The sequence below is a fragment of the Panthera uncia genome, chromosome X (assembly GCF_023721935.1).
Source record: "Panthera uncia isolate 11264 chromosome X, Puncia_PCG_1.0, whole genome shotgun sequence".
NCBI classification, from domain to species: Eukaryota; Metazoa; Chordata; class Mammalia; order Carnivora; family Felidae; genus Panthera; species Panthera uncia.
In genome coordinates this window covers 55,030,276-55,049,599 of record NC_064817.1, presented here as the reverse complement: position 1 = coordinate 55,049,599, position 19,324 = coordinate 55,030,276, and the positions used below count along the sequence as shown (strand labels likewise).

General features: G+C 53.8%; 1 protein-coding gene across 3 annotated transcripts; it reads left to right on the top strand.

Moving 5' to 3' along the window:
* Positions 1 to 2,782: 2,782 nt before the first annotated feature.
* On the top strand, positions 2,783 to 18,856 carry ZMYM3 (zinc finger MYM-type containing 3). Of its 3 annotated transcripts, none has more exons than XM_049643935.1 (25): positions 2,783 to 2,987; positions 4,809 to 5,494; positions 6,488 to 6,531; positions 6,854 to 6,926; positions 7,336 to 7,630; positions 7,844 to 8,021; positions 8,368 to 8,586; positions 8,879 to 9,029; positions 9,271 to 9,386; positions 9,541 to 9,627; positions 9,763 to 9,913; positions 10,202 to 10,374; positions 10,576 to 10,741; positions 11,407 to 11,504; positions 11,587 to 11,749; positions 12,034 to 12,146; positions 12,298 to 12,472; positions 12,657 to 12,803; positions 13,273 to 13,376; positions 13,699 to 13,867; positions 14,258 to 14,409; positions 14,895 to 15,009; positions 15,517 to 15,771; positions 17,141 to 17,258; positions 17,377 to 18,856. In XM_049643935.1, the coding sequence occupies exons 2-25, from the start codon at positions 4,828 to 4,830 to the stop codon at positions 17,567 to 17,569; spliced, it is 4,122 nt and encodes a 1,373-aa protein (XP_049499892.1). In that variant the 5' UTR covers positions 2,783 to 2,987; positions 4,809 to 4,827; the 3' UTR covers positions 17,570 to 18,856. The 3 variants fall into 3 exon arrangements, with proteins under 3 accessions (XP_049499892.1, XP_049499893.1, XP_049499891.1); XM_049643936.1 differs by lacking the exon at positions 2,783 to 2,987 and adding an exon at positions 3,607 to 4,053 and having other exon boundaries at positions 6,860 to 6,926; XM_049643934.1 differs by lacking the exon at positions 2,783 to 2,987 and adding an exon at positions 3,607 to 4,053.
* The last annotated feature ends 468 nt before the right edge of the window (positions 18,857 to 19,324 follow it).

Sequence of the window (19,324 nt, the reverse complement as noted above, 5' to 3'; positions counted from 1 at the left end):
TCAGCTCAGGTCATGATCTCACAGTTTGTGAGTTCAAGCCCCACATTGGGCTCTCTGCTGTCAGCATAGAGCCCACTTTGGATCTTCTGTCCCCCTCTCTCTTAACCCCTCCCCCCCTCTCAAAAATGAATAAACATTAAAAAAATAATAATAAAATTATAATAGTAACCTATTAATCAGTACCTATTAAATACCTACTATAAGTCAGACAGTTGTACACCCCACTTAAGTGCATCCCTATGAGGTATAATCTCCAGTATTTCCTTCCAGTATTTTTCTGTGTATACATGTACAATTGACCCTTGAACAACATGGAGGTAGGGGCGGTGACCACCCTGTGTAGTTGAAAACCTAAGCAGGGGCTCCTGGGTGGCTCAGTCAGTTAAGCATCTGACTTTGGCTCAGGTCATGATCTTACAGTTCATGAGTTCAAGCCCCACATCAGGGTCTCTGCTGTCAGCTCAGAGCCTGCTTCAGAGCCTCTGTCCCCCTCTCTCTCTGCCCCTGCCCCACTTGCACATGCACACATACTATCTCTCTCTCAAAAATAAACATTACAAAAAGAAAATCCAAGTATAACTTTTGACTCCCCCAAAACTTAACTACTACTGTTGACTGGAAGCCTTACTAATAACAGTTGATTAACACATATTTTGTATGCTATGTGCTTGTACTCTTACAGTAAGATAAGCTAGAGAAAAGAAAATGTTATTAAAAATCATAAATAAAATACATTTACAGTACTGTACTTATTTTAAAAAATCCACATAGGGGTGTACCCACACAGTTCAAACCCATGTTGTTCAAAGGTCAACTGTATATAGAATTTCTCTACAAAGTTAGCATCGTATTTTAACTCCTTTTAAAAAAATGTAACATGGGGGGGAGCCTGGCTGGTTCAGTCGGTAGAGCACGGGCCTCTTGATCGTGGGGTTGTAAGTTCAAGCCCCACACTGGGTGTACAGATTTAAAAAAAAAATAAAAATGTAACATACAGGAGCATTTTTGTGTGTCATTAATTCTTTTAATAGATTAAAGTCTATGTTTTTAAAGATTCTTTTTAAAAAATGTTTATTTTATTTATTTTGAGAGAGAGCACAAAGGAGGGGCAGAGAGAGACAGAGAGACTCCCAAGCAGGCTCCATACCATCAGTGCAGAGCCAGACGTGGGATTTGATCTCATGAACAGCAAGATCATGACCTGAGCTGAAACCAAGGGCCAGACGCTCACCAAATGAGCCAGCCAGGTGCCCCAACTAAAGTCTATTTTTAGAGCAGTTTTAGATTTACAGCACTAGCAGGCTGAAAGTACAGAGAGTTCCCATATACTCCCTGCCCACCCCATACTCACCCCAGGGCACCCTCCCTTGACTATTAACATTCCTTACCAGAATGGTACATTAGTTACAACTGATGACGAATCATTATTATTCGAAGCCCATAGTTCACATAGCGGTTTGCTTTTGGGGTTGTACATTCTATGGGTTTTGATGATGTAAATATGTCTCCATCATAATAGCATACAGAATAGTTTCAGTATCCTAAAAATGGTCTGTGCTATGCTGTCATTGGTTTTTTAAATGTTTATTTATTTTTGAGAGAGAGCAGGGAAGGGGCAAAGAGAGGGAGACAGAGAGGATCCAAAGCAGGTTCTGTGATGACAGCAGTGAGCCAGTGTGGGGCTCGATCATGACATGTGAGATCCTGACCTGAGCCGAAGTCACCCACCCAGGTGCCCCAGTCATTGTTTTTTTAAAATGTTAATGAGTATATCCATTGTATGAATAGAGACAAAACTGATTTAACTAATCCCCTATTATTGCGCATTTAGATTGCTTTCTTACCTGTTTTAAAGATGAGAAAATTAAGACCTGGTGACGACCTTGTGATTTGTCCAAAGTCAACTGACTAAAATGCAAGCAGAGTTGAGATTAGAATCCTGGTCTGTTTCTGTCTCCGCAGCCCACACGCTTTTATGCCACCACTCTGACACCATTAATCCTTCCTTAAACTGTCTCCCTTCAACTTGAAACCGGGTGTTCTGCACAAACAGACCAGCCAAGGATCCAAGTATGGGTTGAGAAGGGCCAGCAACACAAAAGAACAAGGTGGACCAACTGAGATGGAACAAATTGAAAATGAGAAGGGAGGTACAGGGACATAGAAATAAGCAGAAGGTAGGAGGTAGGTACACAGAATACTGGTTACAGTATAAAGGACACTGGGTTTGGGAAACTGAAGGGGAAAACTCTTGCTTTTATCTCTGTATGTAGGAGAGAGCAAAGATAATCTCAAGGCCATGTGGGGAGCCAGGAAGGATTAAGGTTTCTGTGAAAGTAAATGAGACAAGGGAGGATAAAACTCTCTGGGACTAGAAGGCTAGGAGAGGCTTAGTGTGGGAAGGAAGGCCCAGAGCAAAGAGGCAAGCTAGAGCAGGCACTGGACACCAAGCCTACACGTTCCTAAATCTGTGGCAGGACTCCCCTCCGGCCTAAGCCTCCTCCAGTATCTCAGACACTAGAAGCTCTCCAACCCTTAGGGGTTGGAGGAGGAAAGTAGGGGGCAGAGACTGCAAAGTGCACTAACTATAATGGGGACTGAGGAAGGATCCTGGCACACATATATTTTTTTTAAACCGGTAGGCCTAACGCTAGTGCCCCCTCCCCCTACCCCACTTCTCAAGCTTCACCCTCAGCCACACCCACACGCTAAGGACCATCCGGGAGTGGAGGGAGGGAGGGACGGGGAAAAGCGTGTGTGCGCGCGCGCGCGTGCGTGCTCGTGCAAACGAGAGGCAGAGGGACCGGAGACAGAGACTGAGACTGAGACAAAAAGAGACTGCCAGAAAGAGAGAGAGAGAGAGAGAGCGCCAGAGAGAGAGAAAGAAAGAGAAGGAGGAGGAGGAAAGAGACTGACAAGGACAGAAGGAGGGAGGGAAGGAAGAGAGAGGCTGAGAGAGAGAGGAGGAAACACAGCTCTCGGCCTTGGTGAGGAAAACTACTGTAGAGATAAGGCAGGGAGCTCCTGCTGGAAGACTCTGGGAGATCCCAGAACTTACCCTAAGACCGTTGAGGGAGTGGGGGAGTGTCTTTGCGGGGCCTGGTTTTGGGGTCATCAGGCAGTAACGGTTACTGCATAGGCGTTGTCACTGAGCCAGAGCCATTTAACCCGCCCTGGGTGGCTGGAAACCAAGCCTAAGACACCCCACAACTATGACATTCAGAATGGTTAGGGGAGCCCAAGGCTGCAGACAAGGGAAGGAGGGGCACGTGAGGGCTGGGTCCCTGCCTACCACCCTCCCCACTCCGCTGTCACTCATTACCCCAACAGTCTCCCAGGGGGCGGGCCCCGGAGAGGTGGGGTTGGGGGGAGGGTAATCTTGGCAGGCGCCTGCTGCATGGCGTAGGTAGGGACTGTCGGGGGGGGGGGGGGGACGGGGGGGGGTTGAACACGAGTGGGAAGCGAGGAGAGACACGGGGAGGGGGAGGGGACCGGGAACCATTTGAATGAGAGGAGGGGATCACGGGTAGAGTGGGCTCCAGGAGGTAGGGCGGGCACGGGTGTGACGGGGGGGGGGGGGAAGGGGAGAAGACTCTTGAGCCAGGTAAGAGAAGCAGGTGCGTAGATGTATTTTTTGTAGGTTAGTGTACTCGGCCGTTCCGTGGAGAGGGGGTGCCGCCTTTCCCGAGGGCGGGCTTCAAAGCTCCAGAGGCTAGCTTTTCCTCCTCAACTAACGGGGCCCCGGGCGGGGGCTCAAGCTCCATCTCCAACGACTACGTTCCACTCCGCAATTTCCAGGCGGCCACTGGGCTGGGAGTCTCGCGCCGGGGGCCGGCGCTGTCTCGCGAGCCCCCTCCACGAGCCAGCCAATGGGGTTGGTTGCTGGCGCCGCCCGCCCGCCTGGTGCAGAGCGCTGGGCGCTGTGAGCGGCGCTGCCATTTAAAGGGGCCGCGACCCCTGTCCCGGCTGCTAGGGAGGGAGGTGGAGAAGGAGCGCGGGGCCGTCGCTGTCTGCAGTTCTAGGCTTGTAGCCGGTACACTAACCCTGCCGCAGGTAGGGGTCGGGCCTGATCAAGCCGAACCGAACCTGCAGGCGGGATTTCGCCGTAGCCAGGAAGGGGGGGGTGGTCTAAGGAGAGATCGTAGCTCCAAAATGTCTTCCTGTAAATGCCTGAGGTGGGGGGTGGGCAACAGGAGAAGGAGGACTAGGGGAGCAATAGGAAGGGGGAACTGGGCTGAGGAAGTGGGCGACCCTGAAAGGTAACTGGGGGGAGGGGTTAGGAAGGGCAGTTTGTGGGGGCGAGGGAAGGGCTGAGGGGAGGACCTTGCAACGCGGGGAGGGGGGGTGGGGCCAGACAGGGTGGGTAAAGACTGGGGAGCTGAGGGGCTCTGGGAGAGAGGGGAGGAGATAAGAACTGAGATCGCGGGGGTGGGAAAGGTTCTTGGTGGCAACAGCCCTAGGAGACTCTAAGGGGGGCGTTCAGCCCGAGTTGGGGGGGTAGTGAAAGGTAGAGGGGGAGGGGAACTGTGAGTTGCAGTGGGGTGGCGGGGGCAGGCGGGAGGGTGGAACGACCGACTGCCTGGCTAGTGTGGGCACGGGGCCAGGGCGGGGAACGCCTCTCCCCACAGGGGGCGCTGTATGGGGGGGAGTGGTCATTCGGACTAGAGCCAGTGGAAATGCTTGTCGGTGTGGTGGGGGCTGTTCATGAGAAATCCAAGTGGGTGATGGGGTGTGTCCCAGAACCTATATAAGAAGGAATTCTGGCGAAGACCACCTCTTTTGCCCCTTCTTCTACCCCTAATCTACAGCCCATATCCAGTCATCCTCATGGACCCCAGTGACTTTCCCAGTCCGTTTGACCCATTGACCCTGCCAGAGAAGCCCCTGGCTGGAGACCTTCCAGTAGACATGGAATTTGGAGAGGATCTACTGGAATCCCAGACTGCCCCAACTCGAGGATGGGCACCCCCTGGCCCTTCTCCATCCTCAGGAGCCCTGGACCTGCTTGATGCCCCTGCTGGCCTGGAAAAAGACCCTGGAGTCCTGGATGGAGCCACTGAGCTGCTGGGGCTGGGGGGGCTGCTCTATAAAGCCCCCTCTCCCCCAGAGGTGGACCATGGTCCTGAGGGGACCCTTGCTTGGGATGCAGGAGATCAGACCCTAGAGCCTGGACCAGGTGGCCAGACCCCTGAGGTGGTACCACCTGAGCCAGGGGCTGGGGCAAATCCCTCTTCACCACAGGGGTTACTAGAGCCTTTGGCTCCAGATTCGCCGATAACACTGCAGCCCCCCCATATTGAAGAGGAGGAGACCACCAACATAGCTACAGGGAGAAGGGGCTCCCCTGGGCAGGAGGAGGAGCTTCCCCAAGGGCAGCCACAGAGCCCAAATGGTCCCCCCAGCCCTTCAGTGGGAGAGACTCTGGGGGATGGAATCAACAGTTCTCAGACCAAACCTGGGGGCCCTAGCCCTCCTGCACACCCTTCCTTGCCAGGTAGGTCACCTAATCAGCTGGAGAATCCAGGCTGGGGAGAGGGTAGGGGTAAGTAGGGGTGGTTGTGTGTCTGGGGAAAACATAAGGGAGGGGGAAGAGGGTGGACAGACAAGAGTAGGGATATGTATGGAGAAGGAGTTGGGAGCTTGGAAGGGAGGACGAGGGGCTGTAATGAAGATTAAGGAAAGTAGGGGTAGGGAGGCAGCTCAGTGGCTATGGGAGGGTAATAGGGGGGAGGTTTCAGGGGGTGGGTTGGGAAGAGTGGATTTGTTGGGAGAGGTTCCCTTTTTCTTACCCCCAGGGAGCTGTTGTGCCAGGGTCCTTTCTTTACAATTTGGAGAGAACACCAGGCTTCTTGGTGCTAAGATCTTTCCAGCTGTTTTGTTCTAGAAGAGAGTGGGGTTTCTGGGTTGGATGAATGATAACTAGGTTCTGGAGCCACCAACAGCATAGTGATTTCAGGGGAATGGTAGAAATGCAGGGCCTGGAATTGTGTCTCTGATAGGGGAGGAACAGCCTGGGCTTGAGAGGCTCTCATTTCCCCCCTCTTTCTGCCTAGTGGTGTGCCTCTCTCCCAGGTTGTGACCAGGGTCTTGGGGCTTATATAACCACCTGAGTCCAGGGGAACCTCTCCATACATAATGCTTCCTTTTCCCTTTGCTACCTTTGGGTGCTTGCATTTGTTGTCAGTGAACTATAAGTTCTCTGATGAAAGACCTGTTATCTGTGTTTCCTTAACTCCCAATGATTGGGACAGAGGCTGGGGGGAAGGCTAAGATTTTTTTTTTTAATGGAGAATAGCTGCCCCTTCCCCTCCCTTAGAACAGAGCTTGAGGTAACCCTGAGAGGGGCCCCAAGAAGCCACAGGCACTTGAGTTTTCCCTTTCAGTTTTGAGTATGTTCTTCCCCAGGAATGGAGGCATGGAAGTTGGGCCAGGGAGGGGGTGGTGAGGGCAAGCTCAAGATTTAGGCTGTTTTCTGCTTCCTTTGCAGGAGATGGCCTGACTGGGAAGGCGAGTGAGAAGCCGCCTGAGAGGGTGAGGGGGGGAGGGGATTGGAAGGAGTCTGGTTCCCCCTATAGCTCTGGGAAGGACAGACCCTTCATTTTCCCTCCCAGATGTTGTTCTGGGGAGGGCTTGTGCAAGGAGAGTTAGGAGGAAGGGGGGGAGCTCTTGTGTCTCCTGCTTCTTAAGGAGAAAGTCCAGCCTCCTTTTCTCCCCTCCTCTCAGGCCTGGGCTGAGGGTCCCTACTCTCCCTTCCCCCTCCCATCTCTGTACCCCCCCCCACACCCTGCACCAGTGCAGCAGGCCCTTTAGCCTGCCCCTGGTGTCAGCTTTCCTCCCCTCCCATGTTTCCAAGGTGCAGAAGAGAAGCGAGCGCGTTAGAAGAGTAGAGCCTCCAAAACCCGAGGTTGTGGATTCCACTGAGAGCAGTGAGTAGGACTTGAGGAAGTGTGACCGAGTGGGATGTGGCGGGCCACAGATCTCCTGGCTCCCATAGTGCTGCGCCCTGCAGAGTGTGAAGTGCCTATCTCTGCTGTGGGTTGGCATGGGAACCAGGGGCAGTGGGGGAAATTGAAAACAACAGCAGCGAGAATGGAGTTTCCTGTTTCAGCCATGCCATCCCTGTCCTGAATCTTCTCACTCAGAGCCCTCCTGGGCCCTCCCAGGGAGAGTGCCACCAGTGGCTTAAGATGCCAGCATGATGCGGGTGGGGGCGCAGAGGAAATAACTAGGGGGATGGGGCTCATCCGAGGAGCCAGTATCTGCTGAGCTGCCCGTTGGTCAGAGGAGAGCTGGTCCAGTAGCTTTTGCTCATGGTCCGTGCCCCCACTTCCACAGTTCCAGTGTCAGATGAGGATTCTGATGCCATGGTAGATGACCCCAATGATGAGGACTTTGTGCCGTTCCGGCCCCGGCGCTCCCCTCGCATGTCCCTACGCTCAAGTGTGGCACAAAGGGCCGGGCGCTCTGCGGTAGGCACCAAGATGACCTGTGCTCACTGCCGGACGCCACTGCAGAAGGGGCAGACTGCCTACCAGCGCAAGGGGCTGCCTCAGCTCTTCTGCTCTTCATCCTGTCTCACCACTTTCTCTAAGAAGCCTTCGGGCAAAAAGACCTGTACCTTCTGCAAGAAGTACGTGAAGGTCCCCAGGGTGCAGGGAGGGCAGGGATCAGGCCAGGAGTAACTAGTGAGCCAGGGACTGTGCGCAAGAAGCTAGCAGAGTGGAACTGGGAGGGGGGTCCGAGATTACTTGGCCTTGTGGTCATCCATCCCTGCGGAGGGGTGGGAGCTGATGAAACAAGGGGATGGTACTGAGTGAACATTCCAACCTGCTTCCACCTGCAGGGAGATCTGGAACACCAAGGACTCGGTTGTGGCACAGACTGGTTCAGGAGGCTCCTTCCATGAGTTCTGCACGTCCGTCTGTCTCTCCCTGTATGAGGCCCAGCAGCAGCGCCCAATCCCACAGTCTGGGGATCCTGCCGACGCCACTCGCTGCAGCATATGCCAGAAGACTGGAGAGGTGAGGAAGCTCGATGGGGGCTGATTTGCAGAGCCTGGCTAGCCCTGACCTGCCCTGCCATCCTGGGGCTGCAGGGGCCAGGCCCTGTGGAAGAGGGGAGTGGGGAGGAAGGGCAGCCATCGTGAGGGAGCATATTCAAGGATAGAGCTTCTCCAGGATGTATGCAGCTGGCCTTCCTTGCCTCCCGGGACCTCACCATCAAGTCGGCAGCCCGATGTGCAGGTTGGGGGGTCCCTGGGCCCACTGTGTGCTGTGAAGGTCTAGGGTGAGGTGGGGCGGGCTGTCCTTGCTTCAGGGTGGGTGGTGGTGCCCAGGCCCTGGCTCAGGGTGTGTGTGTGTACGGCAGGTCCTGCACGAGGTCAGCAATGGCAGCGTGGTGCACCGGCTCTGCAGCGATTCTTGCTTCTCCAAATTCCGGGCCAACAAGGGACTGAAAACCAACTGTTGTGACCAGTGCGGGGCTTACATCTACACCAAGACCGGGAGCCCTGGCCCTGAGCTCCTCTTCCACGAGGGCCAACAAAAGCGGTTCTGCAACACAACCTGCTTGGGGGCGTACAAGAAGGTGGGGCCGAGGGAGTAGTGCAATAGAGGGCTGTGGACGGGGGTGCGGTTCCTGGGTGACAAATAAAGGTGCCTGACGGGTCGAGGGTTGGGAAGAATAAAACAAATAAAGGGGGTTTCAATTGTATCTGTTATGTTTTATTTTTGAAGCTGGCTGGTGGATACACAGGTCTTTGTTATATCATCATCTACCCTTTTTTTGTATGCCTGAAATATCTCATGTTTTAAAAAATTTAACAAATAAAAGCGAAGGGACAAATCCAGCCTCAGCCTCTCCTTCCCCATCCTCACAGAAAAACACACGTGTGTACCCATGTGTCTGGTGCAAGACCCTGTGTAAGAACTTTGAGATGCTATCACATGTGGATCGTAATGGCAAGACCAGCTTGTTCTGTACCCTGTGCTGTACCACCTCTTACAAAGTGAAGCAGGCAGGGCTCACTGGTAGGTGCAAAGCCCTCTTCTCTGAGACCCCTGCTGGCCTTCCTTCTACCTCCCGTACTCCCTTCTTCTAAAGTGATCCCTGCTGCCCAACCTCAGCCCCGACCACATCTTCCCATGGATTTCCTGTTCCATCTCTGCACTGCCTTACACCTTCTGTGTGCTCTCTCTCTCTCTCCTTCTGTCTCTGTCTCTCTCTCTTTCTTTCTCTCTCTCTCTTTCTCCTTTTCTCTCTGTGCCCCAGGCCCTCCCCGACCCTGCAGCTTCTGCCGCCGCAGCCTCTCTGACCCCTGTTACTACAACAAGGTTGATCGCACAGTCTACCAGTTCTGCAGCCCCAGCTGCTGGACCAAGTTCCAGGTACTCCAAACCCTGGACCAGGGATGAAAGAAGGGTGTGGTGACACAGGGTATGAGAGTTGGGGCAGGTAGGCCCGGGCAGAACTAAGAACGAACCTGACCCCCCCTCCCCACCGCCCCCACACACCTCCCTTACTTGTCTTCCTTCCCTCCAGCGCACAAGCCCTGAGGGGGGCATTCACCTGAGCTGTCACTACTGCCACAGCCTCTTCAGTGGCAAGCCTGAGGTCTTGGACTGGCAGGTAAGAACCCCACCCCCGCCGACATCCTGCCACATAGACCGGACAGCTTTCTGAAGGGGGCCTTCCCTCCACTTGGCTCTCGCCAGATCGGGATGTCACAGCTCTGTCCTCCCCGCCCTGTGCCTCTCATCTCAGGACCAGGTGTTCCAGTTCTGCTGCCGCGATTGCTGCGAGGACTTCAAGCGGCTCCGGGGTGTGGTGTCCCAGTGTGAGCATTGCCGGCAGGAGAAACTCCTGCATGAGAAACTCCGGTTCAGTGGGGTGGAGAAGAGCTTCTGCAGCGAAGGTAAGGAGGTGGGGAAAGGCGCAGAAGGGCCTGAACCTTCCAGCTAGACAGGGTGGTGGGGGAAGGAGGGGGGCTTGCAATGTGGCGCTTGGGGGGCGGTCGGGGGTCCCCTGCTCACTGTGTTGTCCTCCTCCCATCCCCTCCCCCTCCGTCCGTCTCTCCGTCCATCCAGAGGCTTCAAGGTACGAGAGGCTGGTGGAGGTTTTAGGTGGACCACCTTGGAAAGGTTGGGCCCCGGCCATGGTGATCTCTGGGTCTCTGGACTCTCTCCTCTTGCCCTCTTCCCAGGCTGTGTGCTGCTGTACAAACAGGACTTCACCAAGAAGCTGGGGCTGTGCTGTATCACTTGTACCTACTGCTCCCAGACCTGCCAGCGTGGAGTCACTGAGCAGCTGGATGGCAGCACCTGGGACTTCTGCAGTGAGGACTGTAAGAGCAAGTACCTGCTGTGGTACTGCAAGGTAAGGGGGGCAGGGCACTGGAAAGGAGGGAAGGGGCGCCAAGGGGCACAGGCTGTTACACTGGCCTCGGTGCGGGCCGATCTCCAGGGAGGGGGCTCTGGTTGGCCCGGCTTCTGAAGGGAGCAGCACGGCCTCTCCCAGGGCAAAGGGCCCAGCCCCCTTTAGGGAGGCAGGTCTGACCGTCCTGTTGACGCCCCCCAGGCTGCCCGGTGCCACGCCTGTAAGCGCCAGGGGAAACTGCTGGAGACCATCCACTGGCGTGGGCAGATCCGTCATTTCTGCAACCAACAGTGTCTGCTGCGCTTCTACAGCCAGCAGAACCAACCCAACTTGGATACCCAGAGCGGGCCTGAGAGCCTCCTGAACAGTGAGTCCTGGGCAGGGGGCATGCTCTGTTAGCACTGGCCTGGACCCTTTTCACCCTAGGCCCAGCCCCTCTCTCCCTTCTCTCTTGCTTTCACCTCATCCTTGGCCAGACAGAGCTCCTTGTACTATATTCTTTTTCAGCTTCTGGACCGTGCGGGTACTAGGGGGAGCCTTGTTTCAAGGTCCTTAGAGTTCGAGTCTACTCGAACAGTATAAAGGATGTGTTTTGAGGGGATGGACACCGACCCAGGTGGGATGGGGCATGTGGGGGGCTGTGGTTAATTTTCAGAGAGCTGGAAGTGTCGGCATAAGCTCTACCTTTGAGGAGACCGAAGACTATTGTTTCTAGAATGTCACCTCAGTCTCTCCACTGCTTCAGGGGTACCAAACTTCCGAGGGTCATCTGAGTGGAAGGTCTCCAATTGTGTGTCATTGGGGGAACTGTCTTTTGATCTTCTTGGCAGCCAGGAGCAAAGAACCTTCTTGGCCAGTGTTGCTGGGACCTAGAGAAGACTACATCTGAGGGTGGGGGGTGGTGAGGAGGGGATATTCTAGATCTCCCATTTGCATCTAGTGTACCTTTCAATGGAGCTCTTGTGGAATGGATATGAGGAGAGCGGAGAGCAAGTTCCTCAGATGAGAGCATTCATTTGTTTTGATCTATAGGTCAGTCTCCCGAGTCGAAGCCCCAGGCACCATCTCAAACCAAAGTGGAGAACAGCAGTACAGTGAAGACCCCAGAGGAAAATGGGAATCTGGGCAAGGTCAGGGCAGAAGCCAAGGGGGTGGATGGCCTCAGAGGAGGGTATGCTGGTTGGCAGCTCTAACATTCCTTGGTCTCTGCAGATCCCTGCCAAGACCCGATCGGCTCCCGCTGCTTCCACCCCTCCTCCACCCCCGCCACCCCCAGCAACACCCCGCAAAAACAAAGCGGCCATGTGTAAACCACTGATGCAGAATCGGGGGGTCTCCTGCAAGGTGGAGATGAAGTCCAAAGGGAGTCAAACAGGTGAGCCAGGGTACCTAGACATCCCAGGCTAAATTCCATAGTCCTAGGCCTCCAGCCCCATGCCTGGGAGCTGGACAGGGGGTTTATGAGATGGCTGAAGCATCGTGCACATGGTTGTCCCGGAATCCTCGAGTTGTCTCTCAACCTCTGGTTCTAGGGCAGTTTTGTGACACTGAGCACGTGTTAGAGCTTTTGGGGTAAAGGGGGACAGGCAAGCATCAGGCTCTGGGCCAGACGTGGTACATCTAGCAGGGGCTCTGAGAAGACCCCTTTCTTGTCAACAGAAGAGTGGAAGCCACAGGTGATAGTGCTGCCCATCCCAGTGCCCATCTTTGTGCCAGTGCCTATGCATCTGTACTGCCAGAAAGTCCCGGTGCCTTTCTCCATGCCCATCCCGGTAAGTTTCCCTGCCCTTCCTTGTGTGGTCTCCTTTACCCTTTCAGGATTGAGACCTGAATGCTCCCCGCCCCCCCCCCCTTACTCTCATCAGCTGTCCCTCTCATTCGCCGGGGTGGTTGTTGGTGTTCAGTTGGGATTCCTGCCTCCAGGTGCCTGTGCCCATGTTCCTGCCCACCACCTTGGAGAGCACAGACAAGATTGTGGAGACCATTGAGGAGCTGAAGGTGAAGATCCCTTCCAACCCCTTGGAGGCTGACATCCTGGCTATGGCAGAAATGATTGCAGAGGCTGAGGAGTTAGACAAGGCCTCATCTGACCTTTGTGGTATGCCATGGGGGGTGGTGATGAGGGAGACAGGGTGCTACTGGCCTGTGTCAGCCTAAGGGGGAGGAGTGTGGTAATCTTGGTGCCTTACAAGGACTGGGGAGTAGTTGGGATTAGCCCCTGAAGGCCTGTGAGGGCGCTAGGCAGGAGCTGCAGTGACCAAGCCACCTTCCCTGTCCCCCAGATCTTGTGAGCAACCAGAGTGCAGAGGGGCTTCTGGAAGACTGTGACCTGTTTGGGCCAGCTAGAGATGATGTCCTGGCCATGGCCGTCAAGATGGCCAATGTCTTGGATGAACCTGGGCAAGACTTGGAGGCGGACTTCCCCAAGAGTGAGTGGGACTTGAAGTGTGTCCACTGGGTGTGGTAGGATTTGTGCCAAGAGGCATGAAGTGTCCCTTGTGATCTGAGCATGACCCCAAAGCAGTGCTCTTTGTGACCCTGTGACAGAAGGTTCTCACAGGGACTAGTGCCAGAGATACCGGGACAGGCGCACTGTTTTGCAGTTGTGTCTAGCTTTTGTTTAATCGCGGCAGAACACATAACACAAAATTTACCATCTTAACTGTGTTTAAGCATGCAGTTCGGTAGCATTACGAACATTCCCATCATTGTGAGTTTTTGCATTTATGTGTCTCGGAGCGTCTTCTTGGTACAGCTTTGCTGCTTCCTACCGAGTACAGTAAGGCTGTATAGGAGTCTCATCTCCAGTCAAGTGGCCAAGTGGCAGGGGTAGGGTGTGAGGACCACAGGGTTGAGATCTTAAAAAAATTGATTTCTTCCTCCTTTCCTCTCTAACAGACCCTCTGGACATTAACCCCAGTGTAGACTTCCTCTTTGATTGTGGCCTGGTAGGGCCCGAGGATGTGTCTGCTGAACAAGACCTTCCCCGCACCATGAGGAAGGTGAGGGCCAGGGCTGCTAAATCCACAGAAGGAGGAGGCTCAAAGAGTTTTTTTGGGGGGGGGGGCGGCTCTTGTAGTCAAGCCGGCGGCCTTAGTTTGACTTTCCTGACCTCCGTTGTCTGCCACTGTGAGTACCAAGAAATAGTCACACTTTCTCTCTTCACGAGGTCACCAGGGCCATTTCTGGGGCTCTGTGCTGTGGAAGCTCGCTGCGTTCTTACATCAGGCCCTTGCTTCCCCAGTGGTCAATACTATCCTGACTGGCTTCCGTGGTGCCCCTGGCCCTGCTTCTGCCACCCCTTTCCTTTCTCTTCCCCTCCAGGGTCAAAAGCGGCTGGTGCTTTCGGAGAGCTGTTCCCGGGATTCCATGAGCAGCCAGCCTAGCTGTACTGGACTCAACTATTCATATGGTGTCAATGCTTGGAAGTGCTGGGTGCAGTCAAAATATGCCAATGGAGAAACCAGCAAGGGGGATGAACTGCGCTTTGGCCGTAAGTATGGGGTGGGGGTGGGGAGGAAGGTACCCCGTGCTCAGGGGAGGGGCCCCCACCCATTTACCTAAAACACAGGGCCCCCTCGATGTGGGGAGAGGAGGAGGGCCAGGGCTGCAGTTCAGCTGAGGATGTGAGGATGTCTAGGGGTGATAAGGCCATGATCACCGAAGGGTGTCCTGTGAAGATGGGGAGGAGTTGCAAAATAAGGGGAGAGGCTGTCTAGGTTTAAAGGCTGAGGGCGCTTTTTTTTTTTTTTTTTTTTGTAATGGGTGGGTTTGTTCTGGAGCTGGATGCACTAAGGGATGAAGGGATTAATGATGGAGCTAAATGAAATTCTCCACGTGGAGTTCTCTTAATCCCATCTACCTCCACTGTGTATCACTACAGCCAAACCTATGCGTATCAAAGAGGATATTCTGGCCTGCTCAGCTGCTGAACTCAACTACGGTCTGGCCCAGTTTGTGAGAGAAATCACTCGACCCAACGGTGAACGATACGAACCTGACAGTATCTACTATCTGTGTCTCGGCATCCAGCAGGTACCCCTGGCAGGCCGCCTGGCTTGCCGTCACTCTCAACATAGCAGGCAGGATCCCACCGGAAATGACTCTGTCCCGGCCCCTGTTCCTCACCCTGCCTCCTACCCTGAGCAGGTCCCCTTGGTAATCCTCCAGAACCATTCTAGGAAGGGAAAGACGGGTAGAGCTGAACTCTTTGGGTGGCGGGGTGATGTGTAGTTTCCCCTGCAAGAGGTCGGCTGCATGTTGTCTGACGAAGGAGGCTGGGTTTGTAAAGAACCAGCGACAACACAGCTCCCCAAACTTCTTCCTCTTCCAGCAGGGCCCCGGTACCTCAGATGGGGGGGGGGGTAATCCCTGGAGAAAAGCACTCTGGGTCACCTAATCAAGCAGCGCTTTCCCATTGCCTCCTCATTATCAAGGTCGCCGTGCTCGGGGCCTTTGGCATCACGTCTTTCCTCCAGAACCTAGAGTCTAGCTTTCTGTGCATGTTTTTCTTTCTTCAGTACTTGCTGGAAAACAATCGAATGGTGAACATTTTCACAGACCTTTACTACCTGACTTTCGTTCAAGAACTCAACAAGTCTCTGAGTACCTGGCAGCCCACACTCCTCCCCAACAGTAAGGGACAGGGACCTTGCAACCCCTCTGCCCTCTTCTCCATGCTTTCAGTACACCGTTCCAAGAGTCCTGGGCTCTTTGGTCTGCCACTCTCCACAAAGTGTCCGAGGGCAGGAGTTACGTCCCTGGGGGGGCCTCAGGGTTGAGAGCTAGAGGGGCCAGAGCCCCCATCCTTGAACACGACCTAGGTCTAGGTCTGAAAAAGGTGGCTTGGGTTTTGGTGGTGAGTGAAGAAAGAAGAGAAGGCACTGTGGGACTCCTTGGGGTTTACATCTCCCTGCCTGTAACTCAAGGGTGGTAAGAGAAGCTCCAAGTGCAAGTGGAAACCATTTAAAAAGCCCAGTTCACTGTCTACTGTAGCAGGGTATCTGCATTCTCAGTGCAGTTGTCACATACTGGCCAGGGATGGGGTGGGAAATGCTCGTGAGCGGGGCGTCTGGGATCGGAAGTGGCTGGGTGGGGGTGTTTGATCGCTCCTGACTGGCGTCTCCCCCTTGACCATTGCAGATACGGTGTTCTCCCGCGTGGAGGAAGAGCACCTGTGGGAGTGTAAGCAGCTCGGGGTCTACTCACCCTTTGTCCTCCTCAACACCCTCATGTTCTTCAACACTAAGTTTTTTGGGCTCCAGACAGCCGAGGAACACATGCAGCTCTCCTTCACCAACGTGGTGCGGCAGTCCCGCAAGTGTACCACCCCTCGGGGCACCACCAAGGTGGTGAGCATCCGCTACTATGCCCCCGTCCGCCAGAGGAAAGGGCGAGGTACGAGGCTATCCCCCACCCCTTTATCTTTCCCCCTCCCTGCTTTCCCCTCCCAGGCCCCTCCATGACTGCTGGCTTGGCCCTCTCCTTGTCTTCCCTACCCCTTCCATTCCTGTGTTTGCCAAAAAGGCTAAAACAGCCAGTCCTGCAATCTGCTAGGCAGTGGCTCTTGCAGAAATAGGAGGTCACTCAGCTGCCTGTATCCTGCTCCCCTCCTTTTTCTTTTTCTTTTTCTTTTTCTTTTTCTTTTTCTTTTTCTTTTTTTTCTCTTTCTCTTTCTTTCTCTTTACTTATTTTTAAAGAAATATTTCTTTGTGACCTTTTTTTAAGTTTATTTGTTTATTTTTGAGAAAGACAGAGACAATGTGAGTGGGAGAGGGGCAGAGAGAGGGGGAGAGAGAGAATCCCAAGCAGGCTCTGCACTGTCAGCACAGAGGCCAATGTGGGGCTCGAACTCATGAACCGTGAGATCATGAGTTGAGCCAAAACCAAGAGTCGGATGCTTAACTGACTGAGCCACCCAGGTGCCCCTCTTTTTTTTTTTTAAGCTCAGTCTTTTTTTTTTTAGAGGTTTATTTATTTTTGAGAGAGAGTGAGCAGTCAAGGGGTGGAAAGAGAGGGAGACAGAGGACCCGAAGTAAGCTCTGGGCTGACAGCAGAAAGCCCAACGTGGGGCACCAGCTCCTGAACTGTGAGATTATGACCTGAGCTGAAGTTGGACGCTTAACTGACTGAGCCACCCAGGCGCCTGGTGACTTTCCTCCTTTCAAGGCAATGTACTTTCTTGGGGTGGATGGTAGACAAGTAGGAAGCTGCTGGGTGTGTTCAGCTGTGGGGGAGAGTTGACAGGGTGAATAAGAGGCTTTCCCTGGTTCTGTGTTGCTGGGTGTGACAGAAACTGCACCTTGGTTTCCATTCTGGCCCTGGAGTCCCGTGCCATCTGAGTGCAGTTCCCAAAGTCTCTTCTCTGGACCTGAGCCTCTGCCTGGGCTGAGGTACTGGGGGCTGGGACCATTGCTGTTTCCCTGTCCCGGAAGGCTAGCCCAGCCTTGCCATAGGGTCTGTTTTGTCAGTATGCATGCAAAGCTTCTGAGATGACTTCTTCAGGAAATCATTTTGGGGAGATTATAAAGGGAGACCTTGGCAGTGAGAACCAGGGAGGCCCTCAGAACAACTCCCCCCCCCCCGCTGTCACAGGACCTGTTTGCTTGACGTGGGGAGACTGACCGACCCTTCTTCTGCCTTTATTTCTCTGTGAGACTGTATTTGGTGTCCTGAGGCCTTCCCCCTGTGCCCTGGACTGTGCTCTTGGAGGTGGTTCATTGAGGCTGTGCTTGTAAGGACTCTGGGTCATTTGCCTCATCTGCAGACACGGGCCCTGGGAAACGGAAGAGAGAAGAAGAAGCTCCTATCTTAGAGCAGCGTGAGAACCGCATGAATCCCCTCCGCTGCCCCGTCAAGTTCTACGAATTCTATCTCTCAAAATGGTGAGTTGGAAGCTTTGCAGGCGTGGCATTAGCATGGGGACCCAGGGGATCTACTTTGCCCTGGTAATTGATCTCTGTCCTCCCACCCCTCCCCCCACCCACCTCACCACTGTTATAGCCCTGAAAGCCTCCGGACTCGCAACGATGTGTTCTACCTGCAACCCGAGCGGTCCTGCATCGCCGAGTCACCTCTCTGGTATTCTGTGATCCCCATGGACCGCAGCATGTTGGAGAGTATGCTCAACCGCATTCTGGCTGTGCGTGAGATTTACGAGGAGCTGGGTCGTCCTGGGGAGGAAGACCTGGACTGAGCCCATGTGCTATCTGTGTCTGTCTTTCACACCAACATCTGGCCTGGGGCCACGTCCCACAGGGCGACTGGCCCAGGAACCAATGCTACTCATCCTGAAGGGCCCTGACTGCCCTTCTCTACTCATCCATTCCCTGCCTTCCCTAGGAACCCCTGGCTCTTACCTTCTTCCACACCACTTGACAACCACAGGGCCCCAGTCCTCTGCACCCAGGGGCTGGTCTCCCAGTGATGGGCAAAACCCAGCTTGGCCATTTCCTTTATGCTTCAGAGTGAACCCCTTCTCCTGGGGGCCCAACTCTGGGTGGAGTGTTGAGAGCTCTGGTGATCCTGTTGGCTTTGGGTTCCCTGACCCATCCCATGTAGGTAAAGCTCCCTGTTCCTAGGTTTGGCCAAGGGAAGAACCCAGCTGCCTTCTCTGCCCTGTGCCCATCCCCTCCTTTTGCTCTTCCCCGGTACCACGCTAGAGGGTCTTGTATGGAAGACGGGAAAGAAAGTATGGCAGTAATGAGGGGACCATTTACCTAAACCACAGGGCTTAGATGCTCTTCCCCTCCCATGAGATAACTAGTTGTTGGAATCCCCACGCCACCTCACTCCCCCTCCCCACCCCTGCAAGCACCAGCCCTTGGTGCCTCCATTTAAAAAACTTCCAAATGCTTTCTTTCCCTCAAAGGCAGAAGATGACTCTAAGTGTGGGGAACTGACTCCTGTCCCCTTGGTTTATGTGTTTGTCGCTCTCTGCCGTCTTAGGTTGGCATGAGCCATGGTGTCAACATGCTTAGCCCCCTTCTGTAACTGCCTCCATTTAGTTCAATGGACAGAGTTTCCCAAGGCAAAAACTACCTTCTGACTTGGATTGGGGCTGGGTTTCCCCACTCGTGTTCTCCCCCCATCATAAGAGCCAGGCCAAGCCTGTGGGGGCCCTGGGTCATACAGGATGGGATGTGTGGTCAAAGGATAGGTGAAGAACTGTGGGCATGGGTCCTGTGCCCACTGCCTGCATCTCTCTTCCCCATCTTGCCTTCATAGTTCCAGAAAACTATTAGCGTCCAGCAAAGGGGGTACCCAGTTCTTTCCCTGTTGGCTTTGCTGTTCCCCAGCCTCCTTTTTGTGTTTTTATAACTGTTACCAGTTTAGCCACTGTTTAAATTGTATATATTGTTCTGAGGCGCCTGGCCTGTCCCTTCAGTGAGCCATGCCCACCCTTGTGTTGTAGTGAGAAGCTGTTGTCACAACTAACCTTCTGTCTCTGGAATTGTTTGTTTCAAATAAAGAGTTAAAATTGTCTTTTGCCTTCTCTGGAGGAGGGAGAGCAGTATCAGGAGAGGTGGGGGCCTTAGTGGACCAGTGTCAGAGCACTTCAAACTCTCAAGGGGGTAAAGAAGTGAGATGTCCCACCTCAGTTTTAAGAATCGTTTTTACCTGCCTCGCTGAATGAATCCACTAAGAAATATGGTCTTTTTATTTTTCTTTCATTTTTTGAAAATTTACTTATTTTGAGAAAGAGAGAGAGAGAGACAGCGCGAGTGGGGGAGGGGCAGAGAGAGAGGAGAGAGAATCTCAAGGAGGCGCAGAGCCTGATGCGGGGCTCAAAGTCACAAACCATGAGATCATGACCTGAGCTGTAACCAAGAGTTGGACGCCCAACCAACTGAGCCACCCAGGTGCCCCACGGTCCTTTTTAATAACAAGTTTCCAAATACTTAGAGGGGGAAAAATCAATTTCACAGCTATCTATTGAGGACCTACTATG